General features: G+C 42.1%; 1 protein-coding gene across 4 annotated transcripts in view; it reads left to right on the top strand.

Moving 5' to 3' along the window:
- Window positions 1-18,149, top strand: part of LOC137324240 (bifunctional protein GlmU-like) — a 65,600-nt gene extending 47,451 nt beyond the window's left edge. For 3 of the 4 annotated variants that reach the window (XR_010963564.1, XM_067988387.1, XM_067988388.1), the window contains 2 exons: window positions 11,517-11,699; window positions 16,898-18,149. Coding sequence is in view for 3 of the 4 variants with exons in the window: in XM_067988387.1 (XP_067844488.1) it covers window positions 11,517-11,699; window positions 16,898-17,149 (435 nt within the window). In the remaining variant the exon portion in view is untranslated. Of the gene's footprint in view, window positions 1-5,469; window positions 5,539-11,516; window positions 11,700-16,897 lie in introns of those variants that run through there. The other variant, XM_067988386.1, reaches the window with a different exon arrangement.
- Window positions 18,150-18,387: the final 238 nt, after the last annotated feature.

The raw sequence follows: 18,387 nt of genomic DNA on the forward strand, positions 1-18,387 counted from the left end.
GCTGGCAACTGGCAGCGAGCCAGGCCTGGGAGAAAGCTGCATTGCTGCTTCCAGGTGGCCGACTCAAGTTGGGCCTTTCAGCGTTGTGATGGTTTAAAAAGAAGAGAGAAAGGGCTGTGCTTACACGGGCACAACAAGTGAGAGGAAGCCATTGAGAAGAGGAAAAGAAGAGATTAAATGGCCAAGAAAGTGAAGGGGGGTGGGGAGAAGAGATAAGCTTCAAATGTGAAACACATCATTTAGGAAGAACAAGTAACCCTTGACATGCAAACTCCAATTTCCATACTTTTGTCTCAGAATTCACAAGAATTTTAATGGCTGCACCTTAACAATGATCTGGATGTTTTCCAGTATTAGCACCTAGAATAATACACATGCAGATTAACCAACTTTTGCAGGTATCTCTGAAACATGGTCAGAAGAGCAATACACATCGTTTTAAAATCAGGTCCGATTTTGCCTGCATTGAGTGGATACTCTAAGTCTAGTGGGAAAAATATCTATCTGTAGGAAATAATCATTTTTATTTATTGGTGCAGTGCAGTGAAAAGAGCAATAGTATAAATTAATGTGAACTTACTTCACTCACCGAGTTCAGAAATAGCAGTTAGCGAAACACATAGTAGGCACAGTAACTATAGCAACCCAATAAAGTATCTGTATATAAGATACCAATAATATATCTGTGCAGATTAAGAGGAGACCTGCTCATTCCGTTGAATGAGCGCGGTCCCATATCTTCTAGATATTGCTGCAATAGTACAGATTTAAAACAGGTTGATTGCCTTATATGTTTTATGTTTTAACTTTAAAATTACCAAAGTGAAACAAAAAATTAAAATACAGAAAATACTGGAAGTATACAGCAGGTCAGTCAGCTTCTGAAAAGGAGACGGGTTAATGTTTTGTGTGGAACACTTGTTGGGACTCGACCAAATGAAAATATACGGGCACTGATAATCCTTGGCCCTTCTGGGGTCCTCCTGCCGTGTGTGCTGGAAGGGCTGCAGAGTAGGTCAGGGCCCCCATTTGTCGTGTCTCCAGGTCTCCAGCTTTACTTTGGGGATTCTGTGGGGTTTTATAAGGGGCAGAGCCTTTGCCCACCCCTCTCAAGGCCAGCGTTATAGGAGGGGACAGGCATGGGAGTGGGGTCTCCATTTGGCAGGAGTTCCTGGGTCCCTGGCCTCTCAGTTGGTGAATGCATCGTCGGCAGCAGTACACCTGGTGAGACCAGGCATACCAGGCCGCCAAATGGTGCAAATGGGCCCAACCAAAGTCTTGTCAGCAAGCCATTCGACAGTGAGGAACATCACAAGTTAGTCCATTCGCTAAGCACTCCAGCAAGGGCGGATAGAGGTCAAGGGTGGCAACCCTAGCAATTATTTTTCTCTCCTTTCCTAGCTGGGCATGCTGAGGCCACAAGTGTAGTGCTCTTACTGTTAAAATTTATCTTTTAAATGTGTAAATTAAAAATACCATGGGCAACAGCAAAATGAGAAAGGTATCTAAAGTTGCTCGTGCATCAGGCTGTAACTTATCGTTTATTGCTTTCTCTGGTCCACCTCACTTGTGGAAGTTAATAAATCACAGGCATCACTACCAGATATGACCTGTCCTCTATGTGAAAATGAAAGTATTTTCATAGTGAAAATGTGATCAAATTGTCATCATTGGGCCAGGATAAACTGGGGCTCTGAGGAAGCATTCAGGTTTATTCCACTATTGTAGCAAATGATTGAGGATAAAATGAGACTTTCTAATAACTTGTGATGTTATGTGATGTGATCTCAGCAGATTTTGAATGGACGTTAGAATTGGTTTTCCCAATGGTTCAGTTGGTTAAGGCAAGTATGGAACTGAACTATACAGGCCACACATGTTCCAGGTTCGATTTCCCTTCTGTGCTGAGTTAGCTAATTTCAGCTGAGGTGGGAGTATACACACTGTAATTAAGAAAGACTTACTTTTATATGTTAGCTTACAAGTCCTCAGGAACTTCCAAAGTGCTTTACAGCCAATGAATGACTCTTTTGAAGGGTACTCAATGTTTCTGCATGAAAACATGGCAACCAATTAGCACACACCAACGCCCCACAAACAGCAATAAAGTAAATTGCCAGTTTGGGGTGGAAATTGATTTAGGCCCATTTGCGGGTGTGAAATGGGCGCTACACACAGAGTGCGTGCTCCAATCCAGAGGCTCGAGGCCAGCCCGAAGTTGGGCCTTGTTAATATTATTTGGGCAAGCTGACAGTACCTATCACGGCTCTGCAGGCAGCTTGTCCTTTTTAAGAAGATGGATATCGCTGCTTGCCTTGCTGATAGCGGCCTCAAGGTAAGTCACGGAAGGGGATTGGCGGGGTGGGGGGGGTGGGGTGGCAATCCTGTGGAGTCAGGGGAGCACTCTTTTAAAAAGTTTTTGAAAAATAAAACTTACCTTTTGTTGATGACCGCTGAAGAGTCCTGAGCGGAGCAGGCCAAGCTCTGCTCGTCGCTATCAATTTCCCAGAGGGGGCCTAAAACAGGTGTTGGGTCCCTCATTTAATTATATAAGGGGCCTAACACCTGATTTAGGCAGCTGCCAGGTGTTATAAATAGGATAGACAGGTGGTGAAAGATAGAATACTAGAGCCTAGTCTTCAGTTGCTTCCAAGCCTTTATTCACAGAGCTCCACATTACAGCCCCACCACACCCTAGATCCCCTTGGGTGCACCCCTCAGCAGGTCAATGGCTTGAGGAGAAGAGGGAGAGAAATGCAGATTAAACCTGTTGTTGTGAATTAGGGAATTAGGGGGAGGTAATTTTAATAATTCTTGTTGGGTGAGCACTTTGTAGCTCCAGCTTGTTATACTGCAGTGGTAGCTTGCTGTTCAATTCAGGTGGTAGCAAGCTCATTCATGCCCGTGGCTTTAACAGAAATACAGTAGGGAGGACTTTAGCAGGAGCCAGGTGCTTCCCCACATAGTCCAGGAGCCAATCGTGAAAATAAACAAAAATGGCATTTTTCCATTCCTTACAGAAAAGGACCTGTTTCCATACGTGCTCGCCGATTTGTAACACCAACACCCTCCAGCAGAGATAGTGCTCTGCTGTTGCAATCTAGTGGGCTGTCTGAGAGCAATCAAAATTCATTCTCACCGGTAGCAGATGGGTTTGAATAATGTGCTGCTCTGGGAACTGCACTCCCACCATCTGTTTTGGAAGCAGGGACTTTACACTTGATTTGGTTAGCTGCTCAATTCTGACAAGTTTGACATAGAAAAGTTGTACTTGAGTATACATAAATTGCAGATAAAAGTAACTGTTTCCAGATCACAGCCCAGCTCGTTCCTGTCCTCACCCAACGTCCACACACACACACACACACACACACATACACATACACACACACACACACACATTTCACCAAGGATCACTGTAAAGCAATCAGGTTTGAGAATCCTGGCCGACTTTCCCTTTCCCTAACCCGGGGTCACTGAGAACAATTGACGCACCCCTATTGTCACCCCACTGAGATCAACTAACTAAAAACAGAGCGGAGATTAAACCTGGCACCTTCCTGGTCTGCATGTTCAGTACCGTACCAGGCAGCAAGCTTGACGAGAGGACATCACTGGAATTCTATGCTTGGGTTGCATGTTTTATTAAAGAGGTAATCGCATTAACAAAAGAGAGACGTAGGTGGCACTAAAAGTGAAAGGATAGGGTATTTTTTAAAAAAAGGTTAACAAATATTAAATTGTCTTTGATACATAAAATTCCTGTCACACATGTGCTTGTATGCACGTACTGGGATAAGCAATGTAGTTTAATCTGCACAAAATAATTACCTGTAATTTAAGTTATTAAAGCTTTAGTTATGAAATAGTTTTAATTTTAGTTATACTTAAATTAATTAATGAAAAATATGTTTTTTTTATCATTAGTGGATCAAAACCACTTGTGGGGCTGAGGCACTATTTGATCATTACTTGTCTTTGTGATCAAATTACATAAACTTTGTTTCTTCTTTCAAATAATATTAGATAATCTTCACACTGTTTAGCCATGTTTTAGTTTTGTAACAAGTACCTACCCATTCCAGTGTCTTTAAATTGTACAAAGACGAGAGGCAAAGCTAATAGGTCAACAGCAAATGGAGGTAAATTATAGGGGAGGAATACCCCCAACATGCAATTGATGCAGAGAGAACATGCAGTGCACTGAAGAGCAGAATGGAAAGGTTCGACTGCATCTGAACACCTGTGGACTCACTTTTCCCCTACAGTGAGCAGCGATAATACAATCACATTATCAGGCTCTTGTAATGGAGTTAGAATGGTTGGCTACCTTTTAATTCAATCTCCTTTAACTGTTTTAACACGTATAGTGTTGTGAGTCTCCCCACTGTTTAACCAACAGCTAAAGGAAAAGATATTCACACTGTGATTAGGGACTATTATTGTTATGTGTGTGCAGGGCTGATTTAAGGAGACTCTGTATGTTCCTCAGGGGTGGGGAAGATGACAGCTGATGAGAGCACTTTAAAGACCCCCCTCTAATTTATTTACTCATTACAGATGACTGCTGAATTGAATGCTTATTACCGAGCTTACATGGCTTACATTGCTTGTGTTTAATACTTGACAACCTGTCCCATTTGAGTTGGCACATAATAAAGGCACTGTGAATTATAATGGGACAGGATCCAGGCTTTATCTGTTGTTGAATTTCAGATTCCCAGCTGAAAACTGATGTTATTTGACAATCACTTCACAGTGTTTGCAAAGAACTGGACTGTGACTAAATTGTACCCTCCTTGACTGACAGCGCTAATAACAGGTTAAAACTGATCTGTTTCATCAAAGGGTCTGTTTCTTCAGTGACATAGTCTGAAAAATATAGGATATGGTGAGTAACCTTAAATAAAAAACCAAGTTCAGATTTACTGCTTTGAAGGAGCCTGCCAACCTTCCTATTTACAATTGCAATACTTCAATTGAAATAGTTATTTATTAATCTATTGATATTCCTGTTATTTTGCACAGAAGATCCAGTTTTGATTTCATTTAAATGTTATTCCATCAATAATACTGGCATCTGTCCTTGGGAAATTGTTCTTGGATTATAAAGCGTCTGACAGAACATCACAGTTACTCCAAATTTTACTGAACTGTAGCCAATTTTCTTGACATGGAATTACCCAGAAATATCAAATTAACAGCAATTTTATTACTTGAATTACCAGTGTTTTTAAAGTGCACTGAAATGCAAAATCTGGTTGAAAAACATAAAAATAAAGCTTACTGGTTATACAATGGTGCACCATCATGCTACACACAATCCTAAACAGCAAATAAACAATTAAAATGATTAATCATAGTCTGTAATAAGATATCATCTTAATTTGTTTAGACTTTTTTTTCACCTCTTCTCCTGAAGGTAATTCATGCTGCGTTATAACAACAATTTGCATTTATGTAGCATCTATAATGCAGAAAAGCATCCCAAGGTGCTTCACAAGAGGTATGAGGAAGATGGAGACCAAGCCAAAGAAGGTGAGATTTGGAAGTTGGTTTAAAGGAGGGTTTTAGAGGAAGGTGGGGAAGCAGAGAGGTTTAGGAACGGAATTCCAGAGAGCAGGATCCATATAGCTGAAGGCCAATGGTGGAGCGGAGATACACAAGAGGCCAGAATCAGAGGAATGGAGAGTTCGGGAGCGGCCTTGTAGGGCTGGAGGAGGTTAGGGATGAGGCCATGAAGGGATTTAAACACAAGAATGAGAATTTTAAATTGGAGGCATTGGGGACTGGGAGCTAATGTAGGTCAGCGAGGACGGGGAGCAATGGGCAAGCAGGACTTGGTGCAGGATAGGATACGGGCAGCGAAATTTGGATAAGCTGAATTTTATGGAGGGTGGAGGATGGGAAGCAGGGCCAGGACAGCATTGGAATAATTAAATCTGGGGTTGACAAAGACAGATTAGAGTTTCAGCAACTGATGTGCTGAGGTCAGGGCAGAAACAGCTGATGTTGTGGAAGTGGAAGTAGTCTGTCTTTTTAATGGAGAGGCTATGGGATCGGATGCTCAGCTTGGAGATGAACACGATGCCGAGGTTGCAAACAGTCTAGTTCAGCCTGAGACAGTGGCCAGGAAAGGGGATGGAGTTGTTGGTGAGGATATGGAGTTTGTGGCGAGGGCCAAAGATGAAGATGTCAGTCTTCCTGTCTAACTGGGTCATCCAGGACTAGATATCGGAGAAGCAGTCTGATAGCATAGAGGCAGCATCAAACAAGGTAGACGAAAGGTAGAGCTGGGTGTCATCGGCATATATGTAGAATTTTGCATATTCAAATAAGGGGCCTGACACCAGTTTGCAGCCCATTCTGCAATATTAGGTTGCACGACACTGTCTGTGCTCAGAAAAAACAAGTCTATATGTGGCCTGACAGGTGGTTCTTAAAGGGACCGCTGCAGGCTGCCACCAACAAGGTAAGTGTTTAAAATATACTTACTGAATGTGGAGCAGGGAGGAGCAGGAGTGCTCAGCACTCAACCTTTCCTTAATGCTGCATGGAGTGAATTGAATTGGCTGAACACTAGAATTCATGATGGTGTGGACGTTAGCAAGAGACCAAATAAAATTGTCCACTTGGCACTTTTAGCTGAAGATGCTTGCAAACATTTCAGCCTTGTCTCTTGCACTCATACGCTGGGCTCCACCATGGTTGAAGATGAGAAAGTTCATAGAGCTTATTCCTCCTGTTATTTGCCTGGTTGTTCATCACCATTCTCATCTGGATGTGGTAGGGTTACAGAGCTTTGCTCATCTTTTGGTTGTGGGACTGTTTAGTTCTGTCTAAAGCCTGCTGCTTTTGGTGTTTAACATGCAGATATCTCTGTATGGTGGCTTCACTCGGTTGGTGCTGCTCCCCATACTCCCCATTGAACCAGGATTGGTCGCCCAGCTTGATGGTGATTGAGGAGTAAAGGATTTATTTGGACAATGAGGTTACAGGTTGTGGTGATATACAATTTTGTTGCTGCTGATGGCCCACAGCACCTTTTGGAAGCCTAGCTTTGGACTGCTAGATCTGTCCTTAATCTGTCCCATTTAAGGAAAGCATTAGTGCCACACTACATGATGGAGAATGTCCCCTTTGTGGAAATATCCGTTTTCACAAGCACTGTGCATTGGTCACTCCTACCAATTCTTTCATGGATAGATATGTCTGGGCCAGATCAATAGGTTAATTCTTCGAGTTAGTTCCCTTACCATCTAACGCAGGCCTAGTCTGGCACCTATGTCGTTCAGGCCTAATGATACTACTGAGCCAATCTTGGCAGTGGACATTGAAATCCCCCACAGAGGGTACACTCTGTGCACTTGCTTCCCTCAGAGCTTCTTCCAAATGATGTTCAACATAGGGGAGTACTGATTCATCAGTTGGAGGGGGTGCGGGGGGAGGAGGAGACAACAGTAGGTGATTAGCGGTTGGTTTCCTTGATTTTGTTTTACCTGAAGCAATGAGACTTTATGGGATCCAGAGTTAATGATGAGCACTGTTAGGGCCACTCCCACCTGACTGTATACCATTGTGTCCCCACCTCTGGTGGGTCTATCCCGCCATTGGGATAGAACATACCCAGCGATGGAGGAGTCTGGGGTATTGGTTGATAGATATGATTCTGTGAGTATGACTGTGTCAAGCTGTTGATTGAGTAGTGTGTGGGACAGCTCTCCCAACTTGGACAGGAGTCCTCAGATATTAGTGAGGAAGGCCGGGCCAAGATTGCCTAGGCCTTGTTCTGATACGATGCCTGGGTCATTACCGGTAGGTCCGTCTGCTTTATCTTAATATGTTATTAAATATCATAAATGGAAACCTGCTTTCAGACCTTCACTGGCAATTAAAATTAGAGCCCTTTAAAGAGCTGGAAGTATGATATTGATGGTAGCCATTGACTTCAGTTCACAGGTCAACAATGAACAAATTAGGCATTGCAAAAGTGAGACTGGGGCTATGGACTACAAAATGACATACTTCCTTCATTATACTACACTTCACTTAATAGTTTCCCATAAAAAACAATAGGGACATTTTGGCTTTTGAAAAATATATGGAATAGGAGCATACACCTAAGTTGAGTGGGCTTATTGAAAAACAAATGGTTGTACTGATTCAGTAAGCACCAGTCCAAAGGTTATTTGTTTTATCTGATATTTCATTGCTACTGAACACTTTCCACAACAGGTTAATTCATTACAGCAGAACCTGACATGTGGCTCACTTCCTTAATTATTTGAACTAGCACGCATAACATTTTGAAACAAAGATAGAAAATGCTGGAAACACACAACAGCATCTGAAAACAGAAAAGACCAGGTTAACATTTTGGGCAAAGACCCTTCATCAGAACCTGATTCACCTGAATCATTAACCGTTCCTTCCTCTTTTCAGATGCAAATGTAAGAAATCTTACAACACCAGGTTATAGTCCAACAGTTTTATTTGAAAATCACAAGCTTTTGGAGCTTACCTCCTTCGTCACCTGACGAAGGAGGTAAGCTCCGAAAGCTTGTGATTTTCAAATAAAACTGTTGGACTATAACCTGGTGTTGTAAGATTCCTTACATTTGTCCACCCCAATCCATCACCGGCATCTCCACATCATTTCAGGTGCAGACAGACTTGCCATGTTTCTCCTGCAATTTCTATTTTTATTTCAGTTTACTAGCATTTGCGCTTTTCCTTTCATCTTTATTTGTACAAAAAGTTGATTGTGATTTAAAAAGTCAATGTATGATATTGTAATTGGAAAAACACAGGAATGCTGTTCTCCAAATCCTGCCATAATAATGTTAGTTTAGCACTTAAGATCAGATCAGCACTTGGCAGTGGGAGGCCAAACAGTGGCAAGTGACACATTCTGTTCAGCTGAAGAAAAGCAAAACGTAGAAAAGCCAAAATTTGGTGTATTAAGTAGACAGTTGCTTTGGGCGTTTTTGGCTCAAAAGCCAAAAATGTGATCAGGATTCCATTGAACCAAATGGTGGTTTATACAAAAAGCTTTTCTATGAAAACTTCTTACTTTTTAAAATTGTCAGAAAATTTTTTGTAGAAGACCCAGCAGATTCTCATTATGGGTGGCCATCTTTGCTTTGACAATCATGTATAGAAATTCCTACCTTGCAAGAGACCAAGCAAATCCGGTACTGTACATATTATGATATATTTATAGCCGTTAACTGTTATTGTATGTGTATGTTCAAGATCAGACCTATTTAAAGTGATGAAGGCATCTGAAATGAGGGATGATTTTCCTGTAATTAATGCCCAGAGAATGGCTGTGTTTTGACAAAATTCTGAGTATTGCAAAAACAATGGGAAGAAAACAATGGCTTGTGAATATGTCCCTCCTTGTAGTGCAGGCTCAGAAAGTACAAATGTTACCAACTATTTTTAACAGTATTAAAATGCTGTTTAAGTACAAACATTACCTACAGTTTTGTGTTCATTTAACGTTATCCAATATAAAGTTATTACAGCAAACAATTTATTGTAAAGAGTTTTTGTGTCAATATTTAACTATTGAAACTTTAGAGTCATAGAGTCATAGAGTTATACAGCACGGATAGAGGCCCTTCGGCCCATCGTGTCCGCGCCGGCCATCAAGCCCTGTCTACTCTAATCCCATATTCCAGCATTTGGTCCGTAGCCTTGTATGCTATGGCATTTCAAGTGCTCATCCAAATGTTTCTTGAATGTTGTGAGGGTTCCTGCCTCCACAACCCTTTCAGGCAGTGAGTTCCAGACTCCAACCACCCTCTGGGTGAAAAAGTTCTTTCTCAAATCCCCTCTAAACCTCCCGCCTTTTACCTTGAATCTATGTCCCCTTGTTATAGAACCCTCAACGAAGGGAAAAAGCTCCTTAGTATCCATCCTATCTGTGCCCCTCATAATTTTGTACACCTCAATCATGTCCCCCCTCAGCCTCCCCTGCTCCAAGGAAAACAAACCCAATCTTCCCAGTCTCTCTTCATAGCTGAAGCGCTCCATCCTTTAGTTTAAGGTTCCTTGGTAACTCACTGAGTAAATGCATTGCCCAGAGTGGAAGTAAGCCATACAGACCAGGAAGCTCCCAGGTTTGATCCCCAGTCTGTGCTGAGTTACCTGATCACACCTGGGCTGCCACAGTTGTCCTTAACACCTCTGGGCTACACAGAAAAAAATCAGACAGGGGGTCCCACTGTTCACTATCCAGTGACCCCCCACCCTTAAATGGGTGAGGACAGAATTGATTCAACTGTGATACCTCCATGGTTGACACGATCGGTCTAGGTTCACAGCTGATAGTGGCCTCTTGGGTGAGTTACCGGACGGTAACTGGCACCTGTAGTACCACAATCCATGAAGAGTTCAACATCTTCAGGTGAGGAGAGGAGCACAACTGGTGAGAAATTACAAAGCTTTTTGGAACAGCTTGGTTTATTCATATATATATCTAAGTAATGTTCTAAAATGAAGCAACAATTTAAACTTCAGATAACAGAGTGTGCAAGTGTGCAAAGATTATACAGGAATTTGTTGCTATAGCTGCAAGATCACCTTTTCAAGCTTATATTTTAAAAAAGTTTCAGGGTTAATATCAGTGAAGGTCTAATAGGGCTAACTCTTTACTAACATTAAAAATTCCATCAGCATTCCAAAGTTGGTAAGTGAAGCTTTAAGCATGTACAGTGCTCATCTTTGCCTGAATATGGAAAGGTGCGCAGCTGAAAGTATAACTGCAGTTACCAAATACAGCTACCAAATCAGTACTCGCAGTATGATGGTGCTATTTGTCAGCTAGAATGTACTTTGTGAGAACAGTCTGAATCAAGAAAAAATAAACGCTTCGCTATGTGAATGTGCCTGGACCCTGCTTACTCTTTTGGCATCTTGGCTGAAATCAGGAGCTCAACTCCTGTGGAATTTTAGACACAAATTCAGGTTCTGTCACTCCATTGGGCAGGCTGGGAACTTTGAATGAAATCTTTTTAATATTGAGAAATGACGCTCCCGCCTGCGCTTTCCTAACATTAAAAGGTAGCCGCCGGCTGAGGTAAGGCTCTGCACGCGCCTCCAAGCACAGATGTCCTTTGTGGCTGGCCTTACTGCAACCTGTGAAGATGCTCAGCTGACCGTCTGTCTGCTGACTCTGGTCTGCCGGCTGCGTATTGCAGTCCACAGATTCTGGTGCAAGACTGGTAGCTGCAGTACAACTACTGCTTTGATCTGTTTGAATTAGAATAATCCTCTCTGTGGAGCCTTGTAGAAGCCATTGAAAAGTGTGTTCAAGCAATGATCATGTGAAAAAAGGGTGTTTTATACAGTTTCTCTATTAGTGAGGGAGTTATAAACAATGTTTACATCAGATACTGTGACATATTAGTGTGTTAGAATGAGCGGGCTGCTACTGTATTTTGTAAAAGAAAATTGTGACAACTGTATTAAAACCTCAAGTTCATGCACCAATTGTTTTACTCTTGTAGGCTGGGCCAAGCTCCCTTTCAGCCTATGCACTGCGTTTGAGCCCTGGTGAAGAAATTGTAACCTCTTTGATAACGTTTGTGAAGGATAAGAAGCTGAAAGCTCCATTTATCATCACTTGTGTGGGCAGCGTTACCAAGGCAACACTCAGACTGGCAAATGCCATTGCTTCGAATACTAATGAGGTACTGGCAAGACTGTTGGTGGTACTGGCAGTGATTGTTGTGCCTCGGGTGTGAAAAGCTGGCTGGAGATAAACTGAATGTTTTAGATAGTTTTTCTTTACTGTGTGTCTAATCTTAAGCAACACCTTTAAAGAACAAAACATGTTCCATTTTAATCCTTCCAGCAGTGTACAGGCACAGTAATCTCCGACATAGCAACATCATTTAGTAAACAAATTTATGCTGTTCAGCTGTGCTAAACATTAACAAAAAGTTCAGTAAGAGTAGCAGAATGATGGTAATAAAGTAAAATGCAAATTTAGGCCAAAATACACAGCAGCTTCTCACAGCTGTAAATGCGATGAGAAAATCTAATTAAATTCTATTGGGTGGTTTCCTTTTTATTTTGACCTCCGCATTATGTTAACTTTTCTATTGAACCATGTACAATCATAGAAAGACAGTTCTTTAATAAGCGAACACAGTGTTATAAAGATCTGCTGTCCAAAGTGCTTTTTGTTTTCTGTAAAACACATGCAATGTAAAATGTAATTTTAAACTTAAAACATCCTAATGGTGGATGTCAAATTTTTTTTACAATGCAGAACAAAGTATACAGGCAAGGGCAAAAAATTAATAGCCCATTAAGGTTGTTTGGCTTTTTAAGCGTACAGAAAGGTTGATAAAGGTAACCATGGAAAACCTTTTGACAAAGAAAGCAGCATTCACTTTTGCATGATGAAAAGTTCATGAGCTGAATATCCAGATTGCTAAAGCACAATTATGTGACTTTATATATGACCTGTTACCACACTGGTTGACCTTGGTTTAATACAAGCCTGAATTGCCGTGGAAAGCATGCGTTTATTTGGATCTGCAGTCTTTAGTTTTAAAGCAGTTTATAACTGTGAATAAAGGTAAGCGTAACTTTATTCTTTTTCAGCAAGATACGTTTTTTTTCTCTTTGTGCATAAAGCTGCTGCTTGTTAAATGAAGAGAATTAAGGGTTGTAGAACGTAGATTTTCACCTTTATTGTAAAACAGTTGGGTAAATGTACTACCTGGTGTGGTACTGAGCCATGGAAACCATAACGGGTCCTAGATTTGACTCGTAGTCAATGCTGAATTGCCTGATCCGAGTCAGAGTGGCACTGGCGCATTACAGTTGGCATCAACATCCCTGGGACAGGAAAATCAGCCAGGGCTCCCACTCCTACTTGCTGTCCAGTGACCCCTGCTGGAGAGTGTGCTTGTGCAGATAACAGGTTAGGACTGGATCAGGTTCAAATACAATGGCCATCTTGGTCGAACCACCTGCTAACATTCATCTGTCCAGTCTTACACCTGAATGGCTACTTGGCACCAGTGGAACTTTATCCCAGACTACAGGAGAGCAGAGGAAAAAAATTGACAAGTTAAGCAACATGACTTAAAAAGCAAAAGCAAGAAAAATATTTACAATAGCACCAGTGTAGATGTCAATCAATCAGATAGATAGAATTGAGCTATGATTAGGGGGCTCAGATGAGATCTTAAACCATAGAATCAAGACCTGAGAGTGGGTTATTTACATTATCTGAAATCCAAGATTGTGTTGTGTCTTGCAACTAAATTCACCACAGTGCATACTGAGACTAATGGATATCTGGCAGTGAGTTATGAGACCTGTAATCTAATTGAGGGTTTCAGATTATGTCACATGTGATGCCAGTGAGCCTTAAGTGGTTTAAACAGTCATCTAAAGCTGGAGATTGGATTAGTCTTGAACTCCCTCCCTCATATATTCAAATAAATAGGACATATACGGTCTCATTCGCGTGTAGATTTTTTATTCTATTTGCGCACCCTTTTTTTCCTGAGGAAATAGAAATAGTCTCTTTGGTCCCCCACCTTGACACGTACTGACTGTGGCTGAGGGGTGGGCGGGCAATTTGCCCCCACGCCTTTTCCCGTGCAACTCTAAGGCGGTGTGTGAGGCAACAATCTCAATCTCGCATTTTCCCCCCTCTCCCCTCCCCAGCCACTCGTTGGGAAGCATGTGACCTCTCCACAGTGCAGCTGAGATTGAAAGCTCTGTGGCATCATTCATCCGAACCCTGCCTGAACCCAGAATGCTTATTGCAGTTTTGTTTGCTGGTGATGGCTGGCAGTACACATTATGTGCTTGATAGATTAAGATGTTTACCAAAGTCTGTCTAGAGAGGTCAAAAGGATTTTTTTACTCTCTTGCTGGCCCATTCCTTGGTTAAATTTGTCCACAATTTTTGGTTTCTCCCAGCACCAGCCAGTTGACTTACTCCCAGGCTTCTGTCGGTATGGCTGTGTAACCAGCTGCCAGGAAGGTGACCGTGGGGAGCTCCAGCTCTGATTTTCTCTTCCTCGTGCAGCAAATTCCAGGGAATATCAGTTAGGGAATCTTAAACACAAACTCATGTCCTACCACCCAATAGCACAATGTATCAGTACACTAACAGGCTGCACCAAGTGGCTTGTGAGTGACACTTATTGGAGCCCCAAAGCAACGTCTCGTGGGATAGTAGGATATGGATTCACGTCCACAGTGGTTCACATGCTGAGTTCCTGATCTTAGCCATGTCACCATGGCAAGTGCCAGGTGGAGGATAAGTGCAGCTGCAGAGTGTGAGTTTTAAGCTGCTTTTGTCCCAGCCTGGGTTTTGGGAGAGTTAGCTAACTCTGCCACTCTCCTACATTGATGAGTGCAAACAGTCTTCCTGTAAAATGTCAAGCTTGGCTCAGTGGTAGCATACTCAGCTCTGAGGCAGAAGGTTGTGGTATCAAATCCCACTCTGAGCCTTAGCATATATTCTAGTTCAACACTTCAGTGCAGTACTGAAGGAGTGCTGCACTGTCAGAGGTGCTGTCTTTTAGCTAAGATGTTAAACTGAGGCCCCATCTGCATTTCCAGGTGGATGTAAAAGACCCCATGGCACTATTTGAAGAAGAGTGGAGAAGTTTCTCCGTGTCCTGGCCAACATTTATCCTTCAATCAATACCATAAAAAAAACAGACTAACTGATTATTTGTCTCACTGCTGCTTGTGGGACCTTACTGTGTGTAAATTGGCTGCCGCATTTTCCTACATTACAACAGCCGCTACACTTCAAAATCAATTTATTAGCTATGAAACATTTTGGGACATACTTAGGATGTGAAAGGCGCTATATAAATGCAAGGTCTTACTTTCACTGTTGGCCTCATTAATTTTTGTATGCGCAGACTGCCCGTGACAGTTTGACCAGTGCGGATGCACCAAGTGTTGATATTGTGACTTTTCTTCCATTCCTATCAACAGTTAAATAGCTGTTTTTCTTCATTTTAGTACATTGACTGTTAAATTGGAGATTGGACTATGTATTAAATTAACTGGAAGAACACATTCACTTCTCGAGGAAGAAAAGTTGGGAAGATAGTTAAAAAGAGGTCTCTTTTGTTGCCAGTCTTAAAAAATCGAGTAAGTCCATCTCTATCTTGCCGCTGGCTGCGTGAGACCTTTGCTGTGGGAGCCAACAGAAAACCAGCTTTAAGTGGGTGCACAGGCTCACCTCGTGTCGGACCAGCAGATGAAATGATTGCCCCAGTGCTTGAGAACGGAGAAGCAGCAGCAACAACACTAAAGACATGGGTTGATTGGCTGCTCCTGATGCTGGGCAAGCCTGTGCACCTGCTTAAAACCTCCTGATCTAGTTGTGCCCCCAATCAGATATCGATCCAGCTCTCCCATGCCCCACACATAGGTGCCAGCATCAGATTTTCCAAAATTGAGCCTGAGGCCTCATTTCAATATGCTTGGTGCCCTTGGTTTTATCAGGCATTCCTGGGCGCGCAGGGCAATGCCCTGTGACATTGGTCATTGAAAAACGGGTGCAATGACGACTAATTTCTGCCCCTTAAAGTCCTATGCAGTTTGTGGGATGCGTCCCTGAACAAGCTACTGATCAGGATTTCCATGTCCTGTGCTGTAAAACAGGCTTTTCTAAATTTTCATTGTGCCTGCTGAAAAGTTTTGAGCCCTCCACAGCTGAATGAGGGCCATTTTACCAGTTAACTGGCAATTTAGTTGTATGAGGACTGTGAAAGGAGCTTTATTACAATCTGCTTTACTATCTTTCCCGCTAATTAATTCAGATTGGATGAATACATCCATTTTTATTTGGATATGTTAAATTCAACCATATTAGGAAATTAACCCTTTATTTGTAAAAAGAGAAGAATACACCCCCATGTTGGGATATGTCCTTCGATTTAAAGAATTTAAATTCTAAACAAACTTGAGGGGGTGGGGAATAGGATTGCCACTGGTTTTGGACCAGACAGTCTAGTTTTTGATTACAGTGCCCAGTTATTTGTAAAATGTAAATTAGAAACCAATTTACAGCAACTTCTGCTGGAATTGCATGTGTCGAAGGTGGATGTGGGCACAATTGGACTTGGCTGTGATATTTTTTCTATAGTATTGATTTCTCTTCTCATGATGCAGTGGTATTATTGTTTTTCCATTTTTAAGTTTTTCTCCTCCCCACTCCTGAAGGGGCCGACTCTTGCTTGGGTGCAGTTCCATGGCCACTGACCACTGTACCTCCCCTATATGGGCATTATTCAGACATTAACCTTGACAATGGGTGTTGACAGGCTATTCGACTACAGGGTGCATCACAGCCAAATAGAGTACTTCCCTCATCCATCTTCCCAATGTATTCTTCCAGAAGGGGTCACTGGATAGTGATTAGGAACAGGAATCCTGGCTGAGATCAGTGAACACAGCACAGCCCAAGGACTGAACTTGGTGAACATTCATGAAAAAACTTAGATCCCATCAGCAAAGCATTATTCAAGCTATTAACCCAGTTGCTGCCCTGCCCCTATTCTACGCATTGCCTTGGTTTCGGACTTGGGAAAGGGTGGAAATCCTGGAAGGAGGAGGAGCATTAACCCTGGTTGGGGGCAGGGTGTTAATTGAATTTTGATCTGCCTTTTTGTTAGTCATTACTTTGAATTAAGATCTTGCATAAGGACTTGCATTTATATGGGCGCCTTTCATGACCTCACAACGTCCCAAAGTGCTTTACAGCCAATGAAGTACTTTTAAAGTGTAGTCACTGTTGTAACGTAGGGACATTAAATTAGTAATGTTGCGTGAACTAGCAGATTTATCATCCGTTTACTTTTAACTTGTTTATGACGCATCTTTTTTTTGTCAGATTGTACATCTGAATGAAAGATTTGAAATTGTGTCTCTAGTTGGAACCCTGAATGAAGTAGCCCACTTGCACATAACTCTGGCTGACAAGGATGGCAGAACTATCGGCGGGCACGTTATGGGCGACTTGGAGGTCTTCACCACGGCTGAAATAGTCATTGGCGAATGTGGCGGGTTTGAATTCACCAGAGAGATGGACGAGCGTACAGGTTTCCCTGAGCTTGTCATTAGTAGCCGTACTAAACAGACCTAGCCCTGGAGCAGCAATTTGTACTCTGTAATTTATATGCCGTTTTTGAAAAAAAAAACATTGCAGCGAATAAATTGGGCTGGAGCATGCTTCGTCTGCTCTTTCCTTTAGCTTATTGATTCAGCCACTTTGATCACACACAAACTAATCAATTCTACAGTGGATAGACAGCGTAACATAATTTCCACCAAACTCTTCAAATGACTTGTCATTAATTTGCCTCTTTGCTTGCACTTGTTGGCAGAGAACAAGATGCAGTTGGCTTCCTCCGTCTATTAGCAGAGTTGTGCTCTTGGGAATTTAGTGGGTTGGAGGGACGAATACACTGTGTTTGCTCATCCTTACAGACTCACTTATTACCACTAATTGGGAGGGACAGTTCAAACAAGCACAGAGGAGCAGTTGTCACACAAGCGTGACATGGGTTTAAAGAAGCAGTTGGAACTGGCTGTGCTTCCTTGTCCCAGCCCCTCCTCTCCCGCTGCATCTTGGCTGGTAGCTGAGCCCACATCCTGCTCAAATTGGCCACTTTGATAAGGAAACCTATTAACAAGCAGAAAAAACTAGGAAGTCGGAGCAAAGCAAGTTAGCTGAGAAACCTGCAAACTGACTTACAGCTGTCTGAAATTGGGCTGGGATGCCCAGTGCTCAACAGCTGACGGAAAAGGTGGGACATTCATTTGGCACCAAACAGTGTTACAGTAAAAATGTGATCGGAATGAATTTATGTGGAAGTGCTGCATATTCTTTCTTCAATATGTACAGACAGAAACTGTTACTTAGCAAAAGCTTTATTCACTATTAGTATCAGTTCAATTACAGGCTAGAAATCACCATGACGATCAGTAAAGATTTGTGCAAGAGGCAGTGAGAGTTTGTTAGATTCGCTGCTAGCATGTGCAAAATAACACAGCTGGAAATCTGTGTGTATGGTACAGTTCATCAGATTAAAGCATAATTTTACAACAGTGCTCGAGCTGTGAATAAACAATGTCATCAAATATTTGGTACTGTGGTGATTCCTTACTTTCTAAAAAATATATATGTAGTCCTGCATCCTATGTGTGTCTATCACACTGACAAAGTCATATGCCAAAATGTCAAAAAAAATATTAAAAAAGAGAAACGGTCATTTCCTGGTGGTTTTTTCTAACCCTGAGACCTTGGCTTCTTCCCAGTGGTAGTGGCCAGGGATTTACAAGCAGTTGCCAATCTGCAGAAAGTACCTCCAGCAACTAGCC

This window comes from Heptranchias perlo, chromosome 8 (assembly GCF_035084215.1).
Source record: "Heptranchias perlo isolate sHepPer1 chromosome 8, sHepPer1.hap1, whole genome shotgun sequence".
NCBI lineage: Eukaryota > Metazoa > Chordata > Chondrichthyes > Hexanchiformes > Hexanchidae > Heptranchias > Heptranchias perlo.